The following is an 18,776-nucleotide window of genomic DNA, read 5'->3' on the forward strand; positions in this document are numbered from 1 at the left end:
GCCCTTTGAATGTGGTGCTGATCACTGCTAGAGCAGACAGCAACTCCTCCTCAGTCTATCCGGGGGAATTCAATGGGGCTTGCCAAATAATATTTGGAAAATGCCCCTAACGGCTGCAAGCAAGCAAGCAAGCAAGCGGCCACCTTCGACTACAGAGCTAGGCAGAAAGTGGACCAGGATTTTGCTGATAGATCTCTGGGTCTGGGTGCTTTGAAGCAGCCGGTCGCAAGGATTTTTGACTTCTTGTTGATAACAATGAATGGCAGCAACAAAATTTCTCTCTCTCTCTCTCTCTCTCTCCAAAATACATACATACTGTACATACATATCTACTAAAATAAGAAAGCTGTGTGAGGGGAAAACCTGGAGTTTTGTGTACAAGGACTGTGAGTTCAATTCTGTACTGACACTCAGAACAAATTCCTGGGCTTGTGGGCTCAGAAATGACAGCTCTCACAATAGTTTGCACAAATTAGATATTGCACAAATATCTAAATGGTATAAAAGGACACTTGTTGATAGCTTTAGCAAAATGCTAAGAGTATATAATATACATACATTACTAATATCTATTACTATACTAATAAATCTACATATTACATATGTATATTACTAACTTACATTACTAACAGTGAACTCATTCTCTTGAGTGTGAATCCTTATGTAGACAAAATGGCATTGTCCTCACACAAGGAGCTAACCTCAGGGCTGAGGAAACTAGGAGGTTTGCAGAAACAGAAACAATATTTAGAAAAATAAAACCCTAAAAGCAGGCTAGGGCAGCCCATCACTGACAGAAGGGTGGAGCACTACAGAATCAAAAGTGTTTTAAAGGTATGTTTTTTTTGGTCTCATTTATTATTTATCTTTTAAACAAATGGAATAAGGGAGTTTCCCGCAAAAAAGGGAGGGTTGACAGCTATGAATAAAATGTTTAGTGTGAGGAACTCTGAAAGACAATTACACCATCTTAATCATTCTTTCCTTCCAGTGTAGCCCAGTGCTTTTTTTCTGGGGGTATGCATATAACCTAAACATTTTGTGAATCTTTGTGCTTTTGTCCAGTTACTGTATTTGTTTTTCATGATTTTAACTATAAAATGGTGGTTTTCTTGAGTCAAAATGAGAGTACCCCTAAACATTTTTTAAAATAAAAAAAACACTGGTGTAGTAGCCTACACCTCAATTTAAACTAAATTCAGCAGCTGATTTAGGCTGCATTCTATCTCCCCCTATATTCCAATTTTGAGGAATATAGCCAGACACACACACCCCAATAATTGGGGTGTTTTCTCTCAGTTAAAGCCTTACACCTAGAATTGCAGCTGCCTATTTGTTGCCTGTTAACTCCTCCCTCCCCCTGCAAAAAAGCAAAATGCTTTCCTCTTGCCACAACACAGAGAGAAAAAAACCTAGGCTAATGCTTGCTCAGTAGATCTCACTGTGTGAGGAGAAAGATAGAAGGCAGCCAATAATCACGGTCAGCACATGATTTATTTCAATTATGGGGACCCTGAGGCCCTCCATATGTTGTAGGACTCCAACTTCCATGTGTCCAAGCCAGCATGGCTAAAGATAAAGGATGACGGGTGCCAGAGTCCAGCATCAACTGAAGAGTTCCCAACTTCTGGCTGATTCAGACACTCAATCCCAACAGCCTGTTTGAACTGCATAACAGGGTTTTGTACTTTTTGGATACTACTCTGTGTTGTAGTCTGAGCAGCTAAATTCTCACTCTATTTCTTGGATGAAAAGTACTGAGATAAATTTCTAACCTATGTGTGCTCCTTTAAAATAATTAATTACAGTTTATTATTTAAACTGTGTCTTGAGGGAACAGCATCAGCTTGCAATGGAATTAATATGAAAGAAGGGGGAAGCAGCAGTATCTTGCCAGCTTCCTTAAGTTTTCCAGAAAACCTCATGAGGTGCTTTTCAACCTTTTTGGTATGATCCACAGGTCCAAATTTATGTTGTATTTACTGACCCAGTGATTTATTGTCACATGAACTTTAGACCTTAGCTCTTTGGCAGCCATCAGTTTTATGCATTTTAAGTGAAACTGCCTACTTTATAACCATCCAAGCAAAATTGTACTTGATGCCCCTATTAATGCTGAATTTGTTGAACTATTTGTAGTACTTACAAAGTCAATCAGGTTTTTTTAATGAGAATGTAAGACCACCAGTAATGACTTCAGAATATTGCTTCATAAATCATAAAAATTAATTCTATGAAAATACTAAAGCAGTGTTAGATTAAACTACTGTATTAAAAATATTCATGGTCAAGTCTGTTTTGGCAAGTATCAGTGGGATCCCTAAAGCTTGCATTTTGCCAATGTGTACTCAATGTGGGACCTGAGATTTCATCTTCATAGCAGTCATTGCTTGAAAACCTCTGGCAAAGGTATGGGCTACCAAATGGCAGCAGCACAGGTACTGCTTCATTAGCAAGCTCAGGATAAACAAACAAACAAAACAATCCTTCCAGTAGCACCTTAGAGACCAACTAAGTTTGTAATTTGGTTATATGAAGCCAACATTCAGTTAATCTCAGTTCAAAAAAAAAAATAGTGTCCTATCACATGACAATTCAATAAGTTGTTTTCCTTTTTGCAGAGAATCAGCAGACACCATAGAAGTTTAAAGCACATTTAAAGCATGTTCACACAAAGAATCCTGGTATCTGTAGTTTGTTAAGGTTGCTGGGAATTATAGCTTTGAGAGGGGGAAACTACAGTTCCTATGATTCTCTGGGGTAGTGTGTGTGCTTTAAATGTGTCTTAAACGTAAATTATTGTATTTTAATATTCTATTGGAAGCTGCCCAGAGTGGCTGGGTATAAATAATATATTATTATTATTATTATTATTATTATTATTAGTAGTAGTAGTAGTAGTAGTAGTATGGTATGTACACAGCTAAATACAGCTTTGTGATATCAGCTGCAAATGTGTTCACACACATTCACACTTCTGATTCTTCAGCAGACAAGTTGTGGACAAATATTGGCTAAGCAAACTCAAATCACCTTTGACTAAACTATTAGCTAACGCTGGTGGTAGATCCGGTGATGGTCCACCACAAGGTGCTCATACAAGTTGTTTTGAGTGACTATTACAACTTGCCTCTGATGCCTAGGTGCCACAGGTTTTCTGACCCACTGGTTGGGAAACACAAGTAGGGAGTGATTCAACATACTCTCTTTTGCAGTGGTGGCAAGCAAGGTAGACTTTTTAGCTTGCTTAGTAATGCCTGTGATCCTGTTTTAGGGCCCATTTTGTCAGTGGATTTCTAAAATGTGTAACATGGGGGTCTCAAAACGCTTTGCCTGTCACATAGACTGATGTGTCAAAATCTGGGAGACATTATTCCTAATTTTACATATGTGGAGGATGGTTGTAATTATTTTGTGGTGCATATGGTCTAACTTTTTGGTTTTTTCCTTCAAATATCTGAGGTTGAGCCACTGAGTTGAAAATAGGTTCCACTGTTAAGATGTGGTGGGCTTTCTCTTAAACTTCTATATTTTGTCTGTAGAGCTAAAATAATTAGCTTTTTGGGTTTTAAAAGAGGAAAGGGACTTGAGGTTGTTTCCAGCTTCTACTTAAGACATCAAAATCAATGCACCTACATTGGAATATTAACCAATTTCAGCGAGTCTGCTCTGAATAGAACCAAGCTGAATGCAATCCTTCTGAGAAGTGTGTTTGCTGACATGTAAGATTTTGATTTTTGGCATTGAATGGGCGTGTTCCAATAAATGTGCATTAATTCAATTATTCCATAATTAATTTTAAAATGAAAGATGCTGGAATGTCTGAAAGCTGTTTGTGCCCTTCCACCCCCATAATGAGGGGTATGGAACAGTTCCTTTCTCAGGAGGGAGGCCAAGGCACTCCATTCAGGTTTAAAGGGACATTTTCATTTGTTAATACTATTTCAGTTCTGATTTGGGAAAATGAAATTAAAAATGACAGGCCCTCCACTTCACTAGCTGTGACACTGAGAATAGTACAACCCTAAATTTGTCAAGAAGCCTCACTAAGTTCAGCTGCAGTACTTTCTTCCAGGTAAATAAACATGTATGGGATTGCAGCTTAAATTCTGCAAAATGCATGGATATAAATTACTGTAACCAAATGATATATTTCTGGCTACACATTACTTGCCTTGTTTTAATCCCCATTAGTTCCGAGGTAATCCATGAAGACTACAATTGTATACAGTATATACTTGCCTGCCAGTCCCATTTAGTTTATGCCTGAGAAGACATGCATAGTATTGCTCTGCCAAGCAGCATTAATGTTCAAAACACAGCTGGTTCTTCAGCTAAGTGGTCTCATTGGCTATAATGCAAGTTTGCAATAAATGAATGCCTTTGAAACTTGATCCCATTAAGGTTATTCACAGTACCCTAAACACAGGTACAAGTTGTCTCTCTACACATGTACAAGTGTTTGCGTTGATTCATGCCGCCAAGCTATTTACACAGATTATACACTCATTGAAAGTAACATGTAATCACCCTGTTATGTTATTTAATGATCCCAACGCAATTACCGGTAGTAGGGTTAACTTTCAAATGCAAAGCTTGTAAAAAGTGAGTTTCACCGTTTTGTACTCTGCTATTCCTAAATCCAAATTAGGGTATTTCCCCCCCTAAGGGCCAGTAAGCGGGTTTTTTGTTTTGTTTTTGTTATCCAATTCTCTACCTTTTCTCTCCAAGTATCTCAATTGCATCATAGCTTGAGCAGGTCAGTCATAAGTTTGTAGTCCTACAATAATCAACAGACCCAGGGAAAGAAAAAACCTGCCCTATCTTGTGCTCTTTCGGAAGAATCAGAGCTCAGTTGGAGCATTCATTTTGTATGCAGGCAGTTTCAACCCCCAACATCTACTGATAGGGCTGGGAGAGGACCCCACCTGAAACTCATGCTACTTATGCTCACTATCGACAATACAGAACAAGATGGACCAATGGTCTGACCCTGTTTAAGGCACCTTCCTAGGTTCCTGTGTTATTTCCTGCATGTCAAGCAGGTGGAATGAGTGCTTTCAGCATTTTTTGTACCAACAATTAGAGGTAACATTTGAAGTGATGACCATGATTGTCTACTGTTGCCATCTTTGTACTGCCCTTGCTCATTCACCTTTTAAGAATCTGATACAAAGAATGCCTCTTGTTACATGTACACACACACACCCTTTCTCAATCACAAGAAAACTGCAACAAGTAAAAAAATGGCAGCTCTGCATGCCAAACACACCAATTCCCACGAGGTCCACATGAGTGGGTATAGTTAAGGTTGAAGGAGTCCTTGAACACCAGGTGGAGGTGGTACTCCTGCTCTGCAGCCCAGGTGTACAATAACTTTCATACATAAGAGAATTTATGATATCCTATATTATGGATAGTACATTTTGCATTCTTGTACACAATGAGAATTCAAGATTAGGAGCTGCGGTTATTTTGCTCAAGGTAACTAGCAAAAGCATGAGAATTAAGGCAGGCTGGATGGTTAGGGAAATGCCTTTGTTTCATATATTTTTAATATTTGACGTTATTGCTACAGAAACCACCTATACTTCAATCTCCAATGTAGGTTTGCCCTTTTAAAAATACTGGTAATAATAATGATGCCTTCTCTGAGTGCTGCTGTCCCAGCTGAGGCGTTGCTGAATAATTTCAAGATTTCCAAGCTTGCAGCCTAGGTGAAAGGACCTTCTGGCCCTCCAGCTGTTGCTAAACTACACCTCCCATTATGTTGTTGTTGTTTGGTTGTTTAGTCAGTTGAAGTAAATAAAATTAGAAAAGAACAGTATGGCCAAATGGCTTGTAGACCAAGATGATGTCTATGGTGGAAGCATATGCATTTCTGAGGTAGGGGAGTTGCAAACATTGTATTCCTGACATTACTGCAGAAGAAAAGGAAAATGCACTTTATATTTCTGCATGGCAAGAAGAGAGCTGAAGTCAGTCAGATGTGCATACTGGAGACAGGGAGTGGGCTTCTGGCTTTGCTTAGGTTCTTCCCAAGAAAGAACTTCACATTTAGTAATCGCCTTCCTATTTCTTCACCCTTTTCTGCCTGAGAGAGAGTAACCTCATTCTGCCTAACTACAGGACACAACATTTTAAATATTCTGGGATATTGTTTATCATTGCGGATTACAAATAAAACATGACAAGTTGCATGTTGTGAAAGCTAGACCCATCTGCATACCAAATAGATATGAGAATTTTATGTTTTAATAAGATTTAGACCCAAAGTATCTCTTTAATATGGCAGTATACCTCCACTGATTTGCAGAGCTGTAAGCTCTTATTTCCTGTCAAGGCACTGCAAGTTCACTATAGAAGAATGTACTGACTAACCCTTTTTTTAAAAAAGGATGAGGCAAGTCAGTCTATAGAAACTTGATGTAATTTCTATCCTAAAATTAAGAGGGATCTTTTTCAATCCACTGAATTGTGGATCCACTATATGGCTTTAGGGACACTGTATTTCTCTGTCATTTTACCCTGCGCTTCAATTCTTATGCTGAAATCTGCTCACTGTTTTTATAAAATCCTGGCTGGATTTCATTATACTTAATATTTTGTTTGCAAGCATCTGTTATAAATGCTGTAAGTAAGTGTTAGTTCATCAGTTTTGAATGAGCATTTGGCTCAAGAACTGGTAAACGATTTCATTTTATACATGTATGTGTGCGATATATGTTTGTGTGTGAGCATGCTTGTGGGAAAAGGTTTTAAGCTAATAAATTTAAAACAACCTAACAAGGAGACAAAGAATGATGTATAGAGTGACAGTATAAAAATACAGTGATGATGAAAATCCATAGAAGATAAAAATAAAAGCTGTAGTTGGTGATGTGTCATCAACAATTGCAATTTAAAAATGGAATTTTGTATCTGCAAAATCTACTGAAGAACTACAATTTCAAATTTATCACATTGAGCGCATTGCAACTTTGCACCTTCCCCCAAACAGAGAACACTAAATGCTCATAGGACTGTAGATGCAGAGCCTCTGGCAACGTTATTACCTACAACAATTTTCTATGAGCCACTTTTATTGTATTTTTGCAAAACAAATAATTGTAAATTATCCTGAGTTTTATCATCTGTGATAATATGTATTATTTTACTTCTTTCACTGTACTTCCCATCCAACCTGCATTGCCCTGTTTACCTACTATTCTAAAACAGAGTTTGTCACGGCTAAGGCTAGAGCCTGACTTTGAAACTAAGCCAATCCAGAAAGGGCTACAACAGGCGGAGAAACATTTAGATGACCTTGTATTTAGTAGCTTAGATAAGCACCAAATTGACAGGAATTCTGTAGTACAGTACTGTACTTAATAATGCAAAACCTTCCTTAAACTCTTAGGACTATCCACTTCAGCAGAAACAAAGATGCGTCTACAGTAGTTAAATGTTAACTACATGAAACACTGTATGTGTAGCTAACTCTTTCTCCATCTAAGCTTGTGGGCATGAACAAAATTGGACTACCAAATTGCTACCCCTGGACGGCACTCATTTATAGAGGGAGGCTCAGTCTTCATAGCGCTCATCTAATTAAATTAGAACTGCTGGTGTCAGGGCAGACTGACATGCTTATAATTTGCCTGCAATCTCAACAAATTCTTCAGGTCACCTTGCATGCCAACCCACTGAATTGTGGAATGGTGTCTTGAGATTTCTGTTCTGATAGTCAAACCCTGGACAATATTCTGGACTCTGGCAGTTCTTTTGAGGATCAAGTGCTGTCCAGGTCAAATATGCAGACAGCATCCCACCTAGAGATGAAGAAAAGTTTCCATAGCACAAGTAGAAGCAAATATAGTGTCACAGCAAAATGGACATGGATCATCTTCATTACAGCCCAAAATACGCATGTTTCAAAAACACACATAATGGTATGTTACTATACATCAAATTGACCGCCGTAGTTTTTTGTTTTGCAAAAGCATACCATCTTCTTTCCCCAGTTTAAAATAAGCACCAATTGAAGGGGAAAAGAAGGGAAGCATAAAAAATCAGTCTGTCTCACACAGTTTATTTAACAATAGGTAATAAGAAATCAATTAACAGTCTATACAGTGATCGAAAGTTCATATTTATAAGTAATCAACTTTAATTGCATGATTTACAACATTTGAGGGTTTTTTGCTTTCTATTTTCAAGTTTTACAGAAAATGGAAGAGGAGGAAATGGGAAGGGAGGGATAGAGAAAGCAAGCATAAAGAAGAAACCCCAGGGATTTACTCTCAGGTTAAAATTATACCCTTGGAATAGTTTCTTACCCTCTTTATTTTTTCCTTTGTTAGATGTAAAAATAACGAAAAAAATTCTTTCAAGAAAACAAAACCACAATATATATACTACATCCATTTGGCAGCTGCCCCGTGTATTTGCAAAAAGTTGTCTTCTCTCTACATGTACAAATTTTAATACTTGAAGTTTAAGCTCAGACTCTGGTATAGAAAATTCTTGGAGGACAAAAGTAGACTTCAGGAGGGAGACTGGGTTACTTAATAATTTTTACAGTTTTTAAAAGAATTGACATCTTTCCAACCAAAGAGGAAAAATTGGTATTTATCTTTAATATATATTTTTATATATTTATATATATGCACTGTATTTTAAAGCAACATTCACCCTTTTTGTCCTCCAGTTTTAGGAAATGTTCTGTTTTTTCTGTTTTTCTTTTTTTTCTTTTTTGCAGTAGGCATGAGAAAAACCAGAATAGGGAAAAAAGTTAACCATCTGCCTCAGTAAATTATAACTATCAATATTACATATTTTCATTAATTTAAAAAAAAAATAAAACCTATTGGAGGCTAGAGAAGGAAGCCATTTGGTCAGCAGCCAAATAACTATCCCCTCCCAAGCACCTCCCCAACGCACGCGAAGGGAAAACAAAAACAAGTAAAAGGCCTGGTTATGACCCCAGCCATAACAAAAATATATTTTCTTTGTATTCTATTGTCCCTCAGGTTCATTTTGTTGGTTTCCCATTTTTAAAACCACAAACTACTGCTGCAGAGTTCAGATGTATTCCAGGGAAAAATGTTCTGCTAAGAAAGATTCAAAAAAAATTGTCTTCAGTACAAAAAGTCTTGAGAAAATAAGTTTTTTTGCTCCCAAAATGCTACAGTGTGTCTTAGTGTATGTCTAGTGTACTCTGTGAAAGGTTTGAATTCAAGTCTGAATTATCTGAGCCAAGTCCCAGTTCTGTGGCACTTGCACCATGGAGGCCTGCCATGCCTGGATTGCTAGCAAGCTGAGAAAGCATTGCACTCTGGTCCGGGCTGGCAAAGTGCCCTTGATCCATGGGGTTAGCCTGGGCAGCTACCAGTCCTGGATGAGGGGAGCTGGTCTGCGGGGAGACGTGATGTGGAGAAGGTTGTGGCTGCATCCTAGGGGACGGACTGGAGTGGGGTGGCTGGGACTGGGGACGTGGTGAAGGGACAGGCTGTGGAGAACGCACTTGATTGGTGAGCGATGACGGAATCTGCTGGCCTTGTAAGTGTGGGGACTGGGCCTGGCTAGGGAGCATGTGCTGTTGGGGACTCATAGGATTGGGCTGAGCTGGTGATCCCATCTGCTGCTGAAGTAGCCTCTGCTGGAAAACTTGCTGCAAACTGGATCCCTGCTCTGCACTCATCGCTTGTGGAAGCTGGCTCATTTGTCCCATATTCCCTTGTTGCATTTGCTGCATGTGATGCTGCATCCGCTGTTGCTGCTGCTGCTGCTGCTGCTGCTGAGGGTACCCAACTCCCTGGGGCTGTTGGAACTGATTATGGTTGGCCATGCCAGGCCCCAGCCCTGGTCCTGCTCCTTGACGCTGCTGTTCCATCAGCTGCCGTCTCATTAGGATTTCCCGAAACTGGGGAGACATGGTTGCAGGGTTCATATTCATTTGCTGTGCCTGAGGATTCATCCCGCCCATGGCCTGCTGAGGTGGTGGCTGCTGGGGTGGCGACTGCTGGGGCATGCTGGGCCTCTGGACACCTGCTTGCATTGGATTCATATTTTGCATGCCTGGATTGGGATGCACACCTTGCTGTCCTGGCATGGCCTGCTGCTGCATCCCTGGTTGCCCCTGAGGCATTCCAGGCTGTACCGGCATGCCCTGTGGATTCTGGTTCCCAACATACTTGGCAGCCCTCTGCTTGATGAAAGCAGCTAATAGCTGAGGGTTGGAGTGCAGGATGTTAAGCACCTGCTGCTGCTGCATGGGAGAGCTGGGGGACCTGAGAGTCCGCAGCAGGTTTTGTAAGGCTGCCTGGGGCACAGAGCTTTGCTTTGACGGAGCAGCGCCAGGTACCTGACCCATTCCTGGCTGCTGCGGTGACATACTCATCTGCTGCCCAGCCTGGGCCATTGACATCATTGATGGTCTCTGCATTCCTGATTGCAGCTGCTGAGGTTGAGGCATGCCTCCCTGGGCCCATGCGGGCTGCTGCTGAATTCCTGTTGGTCCCATCCCTTGATCCATATGGCCCCCAGGACCTCTGGCCATCTGAGGTGGTGTTACACTCATAGGCTGTATTTGATTCATCTGGGGCATCTGGTGTTGAATTGGCCTCTGGAAAATTGGATGAGCCATCTGCCGCTGGTGGTCAGCTACTCGCTGGATCTGCATGGCTATTTCCACGGCAGCTGCAGGGGGCCCCGGCATAGGTGGCTGAGTAGCCTGAGGAGTTGTTGGAGGAGTTACCTGGCCACCTGCCTTGCCTTGGGAGACAGCACCAGGAGGCTGAGTTCTTGACATGCTATAAGGAGGCATGTTATTGGGAGGTACGGGTTGTGGCTGCGAGGCATGTTGGGGTGGAGGCTGCGGCTGTGGGGTCTGAGGAGTTGGTGGCTGCTGGCCTGTTGGAGTTGTTGGTGTGGCTGGTGTTGGCGAGGGCAACCCTTGCTGCTGGCCTACTATGCCGGTCCTCTGCATGCTTGCCACCCTCCTCCGGAGCATCTGAGCCTGCTGCAGGCGGTGCTGAAGCTGCTGCTGACGAAGCTTGTGTTTGATGTTGAGGCAAAAGGGCACTGGACACTTGTTCTCCTGGCAGTGCTTAGCATGGTAGCAGCAAAGAGCAATGAGCTGCTTGCAAATTGGGCACCCTCCATTGGTTTTGCGCTTGCAACCTTTGGTGTGCTGGACGACCCTCTTCATCTTCTGACAAGATGGCAATGAGCAGTTGGCATTGCGGCACTGGCAGGCATGGACCAAAGACTGGATGCAGCGCTGGATGCTCAGGCGACGTGAATCACCAGGACTCTGAGTAGTGGCTGTCTGTTGGTTGTTGCTTTCATCATCAATACCAAGGCCCAGTTTCTCCATCTTGTGCTCATGGTTTTTAGAGTTATAGCAGGTGATACATAGGTCATAATCCTAAAAACAGAAATGATCAGTCAGAAAACTGGCCTTATTCTCTGACAGAGGCACACAACTATACCATCTCTAAAAAATTAAATAGCTGATAAAAGATAAGTCTTAATTAACAATGCAATCTCAAAATGCTAATTATGACCTGTCCAAGAAAAAAAAACATCATGAAACTTGGAAAGGCATAAACAAGCATTCACTGAAAATTATGCAATGACTATTAGCCAAAGTGGGACAAGTGTCAGTTCTTAGGGGAAGAACAGCAAGACTGCTATGGTGAGCAACAAAAGTGAAAGGTTGCTCCCATCTCAGACAGATGCAGACTTGAAACAGGCCAGGAGTCACCAACCCTCTCATTCATATATATATATATATATATATATATATATATATATATATATATATATATATATATATAATCTCTAGGCAGCCTAGAAAGTTAACGAGGGAAAATGCAGATATGTTGCTAAGCAATTTCTGTGAATAGAGTCAGCCTGACTTCTGCCACCTGTCAATGTTTTTAGTTTTTAGCCAATAAGTGAAGCCAGGGCTGTGATTAGTAAGTTAGGTAACAAGAATTACTTGGGTTCTGAAGAGCTGTTGTTTCCCCTCTCCCTCAGACTACTTTTCATCCTTATTTTCTAGTAGTCCTTGGAATCTCTGTAATTTGCCATTTCTTTTTCCCTAGCAACCATAATGCATTTTTCCTATGGTGAATTCATCTGAGATCAGGTAATCCCTAGAAGTTATTTTCTCAAATACAACTACACAACGAATGTGGGTGGATCTTGAAGAATCCCCCTGTCTCCAAAAGGAAAATCTGAAATCTTTGCAAAGTGGCTTAAGCATGTCTTCTGCTTTGCAGGAGCTAAAGAACAAGCACCTACTAAGAATGGTAGAGTCAGAAATTTGAGTCCCTTTGTATTTAATGGGCTTTACTCCCAGGTAAATTGGTATAGGATGGCAGCCTAGGCTTTGGTCTAGGATTGAAAAATGGGGGAAGGGAGCACTGTTGTGCCTTTAATAGCTTTATGGTACGCAGAATTTCATCAGGAAATACAACTTCACAATTACTGTACTTTCTCTAATCTTGTGTTATGACATGCCCCCATGGCCGCCATTTTGTCACTGGTACCCACAACACTCTCAAAATTAGAAATGTTTTTTTCCCCTGTAATATCCTAAGAAAGCTCTTTACTCTGAAGCAGAGCCATGTTAAAATGGAAGCGCAAGCTATACAGTATTTCAGTAGTCATAACATAAATATCAAGACATTGGAGTAGGATAGCAAGGAATATTTACTTTTAAAATGTCCTAAGATAAAACCTAATATTACAGTAAAGGTACCCCCTGACCATTAGGTCCAGTCACGGACGACTCTGGGGTTGTGGCGCTCATCTCGCTCTATAGGCTGAGGGAGCCGGCGTTTGTCCGCAGACAGCTTCCGGGTCATGCGGCCAGCATGACTAAGCCGCTTCTGGCGAACCAGAGCAGCGCACGGAAACGCCGTGCTTTCAAACTGCTAGGTGGGCAGGAGCTGTGACTGAACAACGGGAGCTCACCCCGTCGCAGGGATTTGAACTGCCGACCTTCTGATCGGCAAGCCCTAGGCTCAGTGATTTAGACCACAGCGCCACCTGCGTCCCTCTAATATTACAGTAGACAAGACTAATGAAACCCTCCGCTTCAGTTCCAAAAACCTCTTAATGATATAAACCTCTGAATATTTGTATAACTATTTCACCAGTGGCGAGACATACCTCACAGACTGTGCAGTGCCACCTTGTTTCCACGTGGTGTTTGCACTCATTGCAGGTATAAACAAAACGATCCTGGCTCTGAGTATGCAGCTCTACCAGCATGCACATGGTTGACCACATTGCCCTTCGTAGTGAGGAAAACTCAAGGTGTTTGTCTCTAGCAAGGGTGAGGAAGGCATCACGCCCATCCATTAAGTCGCACGGAATGAGTGGGTCAGGTTCAATGATGGGAGGCAGGGAATTGGCTTGAGGACCAGCAATGAGACGGATCACAAAGAATACCTGAAAAAGAAAGTAGTGGATTTTAGGCTTCATCCCAAGAGGTTTGATTCATCACCCTTAACTATACAATGCTTTTTGTTCGCTGTCTTTCAGTCTCATTGTGGAGAATGAAGTAGTCAACATGCTCCAAACATCAGGAACAAGCCACAACTGCTCTATATTTTGTCAAGTTTACTGCACGGGTAGCTGTAGTTTGTTTGGAGGCACCACAGATCAGGGGCTTTGCAGGCAGCCACTGCCAAAGTGGAGGGCAAGTCAGCACTATGAAGGGAAGCCGTCAAACCTGGCCTACAAGGGGTTGGAGAGATAACAATTTGGCTCTCAATTTGGCTCTCTGGGCTAGAAAGTTTCCCACCCCTGCACTAAAAGATACCTGAAATAGTAAAACACCTAGTTATAATACTTAGTGTTGGACAAAGCAAATTCAGATTATTTGGTTTATAATGCTCCAATTTGTATGTTTAACTTCATTTACCACAACAAAGCCAACCCCAAATCACTTTGCCACAATGGTGTCTCAACAACCTCAGCCTGATTGCATGCCCCAATGTCATCACAATTGAGCATTTTCTTCAGTGGTTTTCCCCCCCAGGGGGTCTTCAAGGGTATGCAGTACCAGCACCTCTTTTGTTGTTGTTAAAAAGTGTGACACTTACTGTAACAACTTCATGGTAAGTACCTATTTTTCTAAGGAAAAAAGCACTTTCTTTCTTTCGGAGTTTTTCCTTATTCTCACATGTGTTTGATAACATGTTCATAGGTTTACAGCATGCCTTATGCTTCATTGTGCCTTAGAATTTGGCAAAAATGCTCAACTTTCCAATTTACAATACAGCCCTTAAAATAGCTATATAGTTTTATTAGGAAAAGCTTCTGTTTTTGTATCTTATCTAAATACCCAGGAGAACTAAGATTTTTTAAAAAACCTTTTAACACCAACAGAAACATGTACACAACTATTTTCCACAATGTTCCACAAAGCATGTATGTGTGGAGTCTGCCACTCATTTCAGTACATTCCCTCAAAAGCCTCAGACCACTGGATTAAATTAACCATGGGTCTAACTTGTGTGGCAAATGCCAAGAAGATTATTATTTGGTCATGAAGTTCCCTCAGTCAACATGGAAGTAATAAACCCCCTACTTTTACAGTCCCATGATATATTTCACTTGCACTTAGATGCTGCAGCCATTCAGATACTTTAAATGTTGTTCTTACCTCCTTATGCTTTTCCATAGTGGCATACAGCTTCTGGGAAAGGTCATTGGAGACATTAGGCATTCCAGGTTTCTTTTTATTGCCACGACTCAAGCTGCTCTTATTTTTACTGGTCTTCTTATTATTTTTCTTTTTGGCGTTTTTGCTATCTCCTTTGCTGACCTGCAATGTGAATGGAGAATTGAGTCTAATTTGAAAATGGCAAGGCACATTTGGTTCCCAGGAGTAAACAAGCAACCACCAAGAATTCATTACAACACATCAATTATCCATCAGTCCCAAAAGCAAAGGTGGCAACTTAAGCCAGGTAAGGCACATATTCATGTCTTGATCTTATCCACACAAGAGGGAAAAACTATGACAGCTAGAATATTCTGTGTCCAGTTTAATCTGCCTGTTATAGATTTTAGGAAAGAAAGTGATGAATGACATTTGTTGGGAAAACATTACTTCCTTACATCAGTGCTCTCATTGCTAGTGTTCTCTTCTCTCTTTCGCTCCTCTTCCTCTTGCTCTAGCTCCTTAATGCTCTCTTCTAAAACGTTAGGCCAGAAGTCTCCTTCAAAGTAAGGCAGCTCTTTTGCACTTGTCAGACGGTCTTCTGTTGCCTGCTTAAAAATATCCTGCAACACAAAATGTTTCTCAGTACACATCACATTGATGACAGCAGCAAAAGCAGAAATACTCATGCAGAAGGCCTCCTAGTCTCTCTTTAATAATAATAATAATAATAATAATAATAATAATAATAATAATATTTGTACCCTGCCCATCTGACTGGGTTGCCCCAGCCACTCTGGGACACTTTAATTCTTCAAAGTTGTTTTTCTTCTAGGCTTCTTTTAAAAAATAGTGCTGGTGTTTACGGTGCAAGTTTTTTTCTACCCACCAATTTTGAAATGCTTCATAAGATCCAAATGCTTCTCAGACATTACCTTTTAAGTACTGTTGGCTAAGCAATATTCTCAAAAATATTTCGACATTTTTCTCAAAATAAATTCCTGTTCCAGTATATGTAAGGTGCAAGAACTAAAGGTGATATTTAAACTAATTCACAACTAACCTTGTAATCATGCACTATGCGCTCTGACACAGATTTATCCAGCATCTTTTTGTACCACTCTTGCAGTCGTTTGGGTTTGGGTATCTTTTGGTCAGGAGGATGGCAATGGAAAATATAATCATCACCTTCACTAGGTGGGCAGGCCCATATATGTCCCGTTGTATACCTAATAGGAATTAAAGGAAAAAGCCAATGCCATTAGTTCTGTTATCCATTGTAGTGTTTCACTGTGTTGCCCACTTCATTTATCCATCTTTTCAGGAGCTAGAGTTTCTTTTACAACATCCAAGCAGAACCAAGGTCAGCCTAGAAATATTGCATCTGAGGAGCAATGTATAAATGATGCAGATGACCTCCCCATCCAGGTTAACTGGTCAGACCCAAAACTGCTTAGCTTCAGAGACAGAACTGATTCATATATCTTTAAACTATTCTAAGGGATTGAGAAGCCTGATGCAGTAGCCAATGGAAAGAGCTTATTGTCCAACTCTACCCACCCAACCTCTGTTTGAAAACAGTTATAGGCTATGCTCAATAATACTTGCAAAACTGGGAGAAATTTCAGTTTTTAATGGGTTTATTAATATTGTCTTATTGAATTTTAGGCTCCTTTTCTTTGGGGATGGAAAAATAGGTCAGTTTAGAATACTCACCATTCTTTCTAAACCATTTTGCCCTATATATCCTCCCCAACAAGATGCTGGGTAGTTCTTTGTCCCTTCCAACAACAAAACCCCATTGATACAGAGCTTAAACTGTCCCTTTTGCTTATATTTCAAAATTTGTATAATCAGACACCCTTTTCACAACAACAGAGATATTTGTGGGACCTCTTTTTATAAGCATATCACTAATTATTCTACATTTTCTTCAAATCCACCCCACTTCCTGTGGCTTATTTCACTTTGTTATTTATTTAGTTTTGTCTACAATTTGGTTAAATTAATTCAGGTTAATCTAGTTAAATGAGACCTCTCACATCATGCTGGCTTTATTTATTTTCAATCAATCCACCCTGGTTTATTTTCTTTCCCTCCCTCTCCAGACAAATTATCTCCTGAAGCACCTCATGCATCAAAACTTCTACTCAGTGCTGGTGACTATCACTACATAAAATGAGACAAAAGCTCTACCCTCAGATATACATACTTTAAAAAAGAGACATTAAAGAAAATAATTCAGGGAAAAGCTAGAGACGGAAAAGAATTTTATTTGACAGCAATTACAAGAGACTGTCACATTACTGATCAATACAATAAAAGAAGACAACACTTAAGACTATATATTTTTTATAAGTCAGTATTGCAGGAATTGTTCTCCTTTACAAACACTCATATCAGACTTGACAAGCTGGAACTTCTCTATATACTGATTTCTGCCCATACATTGAAGGGACTCAAAATGTACTGTATGGTTGCCACAAGCAACCTAACTGTATATTCTTGCTCATTAAGGTTAATTACTAATTGTGGGCATATCTATACCCACAATTTACTTCTGAAGATCTATCATTTTCAATCATTTGGGATAGTATGGAGTTTATTGCAGAAGAACAGAAAGCTTACCCCAACTTTTTAACGTATTCTAGGTATCCTATTAGGATTTCATGATATACAGCAGTCCTCAGGCATTTGGGGCGGAAGAAGTGAACACTGTCAAGGTAAGATATGTATACTCTCCTAGATAAAGAACAGAGAACATTCATAAATTCAGGCCATAACCAGAAATATTACTCAAATACCTCACCATTCCATTTTTCCCCCATTACCAAGGAAAAATGTCTGTTGGTGTTTGAATTAAGGTACTTTCAACACTTGAGTAATTCGTCTTCCTTCACATTTTTTGTTTTGTTTACATTACATTGTTTACAATTACATTGCCATTTCCCTGCCCAAACTCTTTCTCTATTTGCCATGTAATATTTTATACTTTGGGTCACCAACATGGCACCTGTGGGCACCATGGTGTTTGAGGACACCCCCTTAGTGGCCACCAATACCCCGTGCCCTTCCGTTCTAATGTTTCTTTAGATGAGCTTTTGGGGGGCTTGCTTGTCTTGTATTTGTTCTGGGGAAGGTTGCCTATTTTTGAGGGTATGTTAACTGCTTTTTCAATCTGATATTTGTTATGAGAGAAGTATAGGTGTTTTGTCTGTTGGGGGGGGGTATTCTGAGCATCACTATTTTCTTCTTCTCTGAAACTGTTATCTTGGGGTGCCCATGACAGTTTTAGATCTCCAAAGGTGGCCTTAAAACTCCAAAAGTTGGGGGCCCTTGATTTATATTTTATTTTACAGCACTCATCTCTGGAAGAAATTAATGTCAGAAAGGTTCAGTCACAATGTCAAACCTTGGTTTGGTGCTACTAGAATGAACCTTCAAGAAGCTTTAGGCTTGCATGCTGTGATTTTATGTGAACTGGAAAACTAGGATTTGTCTTTGGCCAGAAAATAGGATCAAACTTTTGTTTCCAATACTGGCCTGCAGGTGAAGTACTAACCATAGTCTGACAGTGCAGACAAAATGACTAACTCTGGCTTGCCTCAGACCAGAAAGGGAACTGTCCTGTGTAATGGAGGGCAAAAAGTGCACATGCAAGTCAAAAGCTCCTTGAAGTTTTGTACTTATAGTATCAAGTCACAGTTGATATTTAAACCAGTCCTGCACACTTGTTGGGCTAGATCTCTCTCTGGCATGCAAGCCTCAGATGTTGGTTGTTCTCAAGTGTTTTGTAAGGCAAGTGTTTTGTAAAGCTATTACAGTAACAAACATTTATAGTCTCATTAACAATGCAGCATAATAAATAGTAATAATGTCAGGAGAAAAAAATGTGGTACTGGTTTACACGGTGCCACTTCTAAGAAGTACTAACATCTCTCAAATACCGAGTACTTAGCTTGCATTAAAACTTTAGGCATTACTTGACCTCTATAAATAGGTCAATCATAGGCTACTTTCCCCCGTTCAAGAGATATGGGCACATTATGTGGCTAGCACAATGGTCTCAGGATACATCTCCCAACAATTATTGCAATAGTTTAACAATCCA

The 18,776-nt window shown here is 40.3% G+C and overlaps 1 protein-coding gene across 1 annotated transcript in view; it reads right to left on the bottom strand.

Annotated features, from left to right (window-relative positions):
- Positions 1-8,054: 8,054 nt before the first annotated feature.
- EP300 (E1A binding protein p300) overlaps positions 8,055-18,776 on the bottom strand; it is a 73,116-nt gene continuing 62,394 nt past the window's right edge. Inside the window, exons 26-31 of the mRNA XM_035126525.2 lie at positions 17,294-17,407; positions 15,729-15,894; positions 15,124-15,288; positions 14,666-14,827; positions 13,165-13,446; positions 8,055-11,410 (exon numbers count right to left, since the gene is read on the bottom strand). Of these exons, the coding sequence (XP_034982416.2) occupies positions 9,179-11,410; positions 13,165-13,446; positions 14,666-14,827; positions 15,124-15,288; positions 15,729-15,894; positions 17,294-17,407 (3,121 nt within the window). The 3' untranslated portion in view covers positions 8,055-9,178. The remainder of the gene's footprint in view (positions 11,411-13,164; positions 13,447-14,665; positions 14,828-15,123; positions 15,289-15,728; positions 15,895-17,293; positions 17,408-18,776) is intronic.

The sequence above is a fragment of the Zootoca vivipara genome, chromosome 10, assembly GCF_963506605.1.
Source record: "Zootoca vivipara chromosome 10, rZooViv1.1, whole genome shotgun sequence".
Classification (NCBI taxonomy): Eukaryota; Metazoa; Chordata; class Lepidosauria; order Squamata; family Lacertidae; genus Zootoca; species Zootoca vivipara.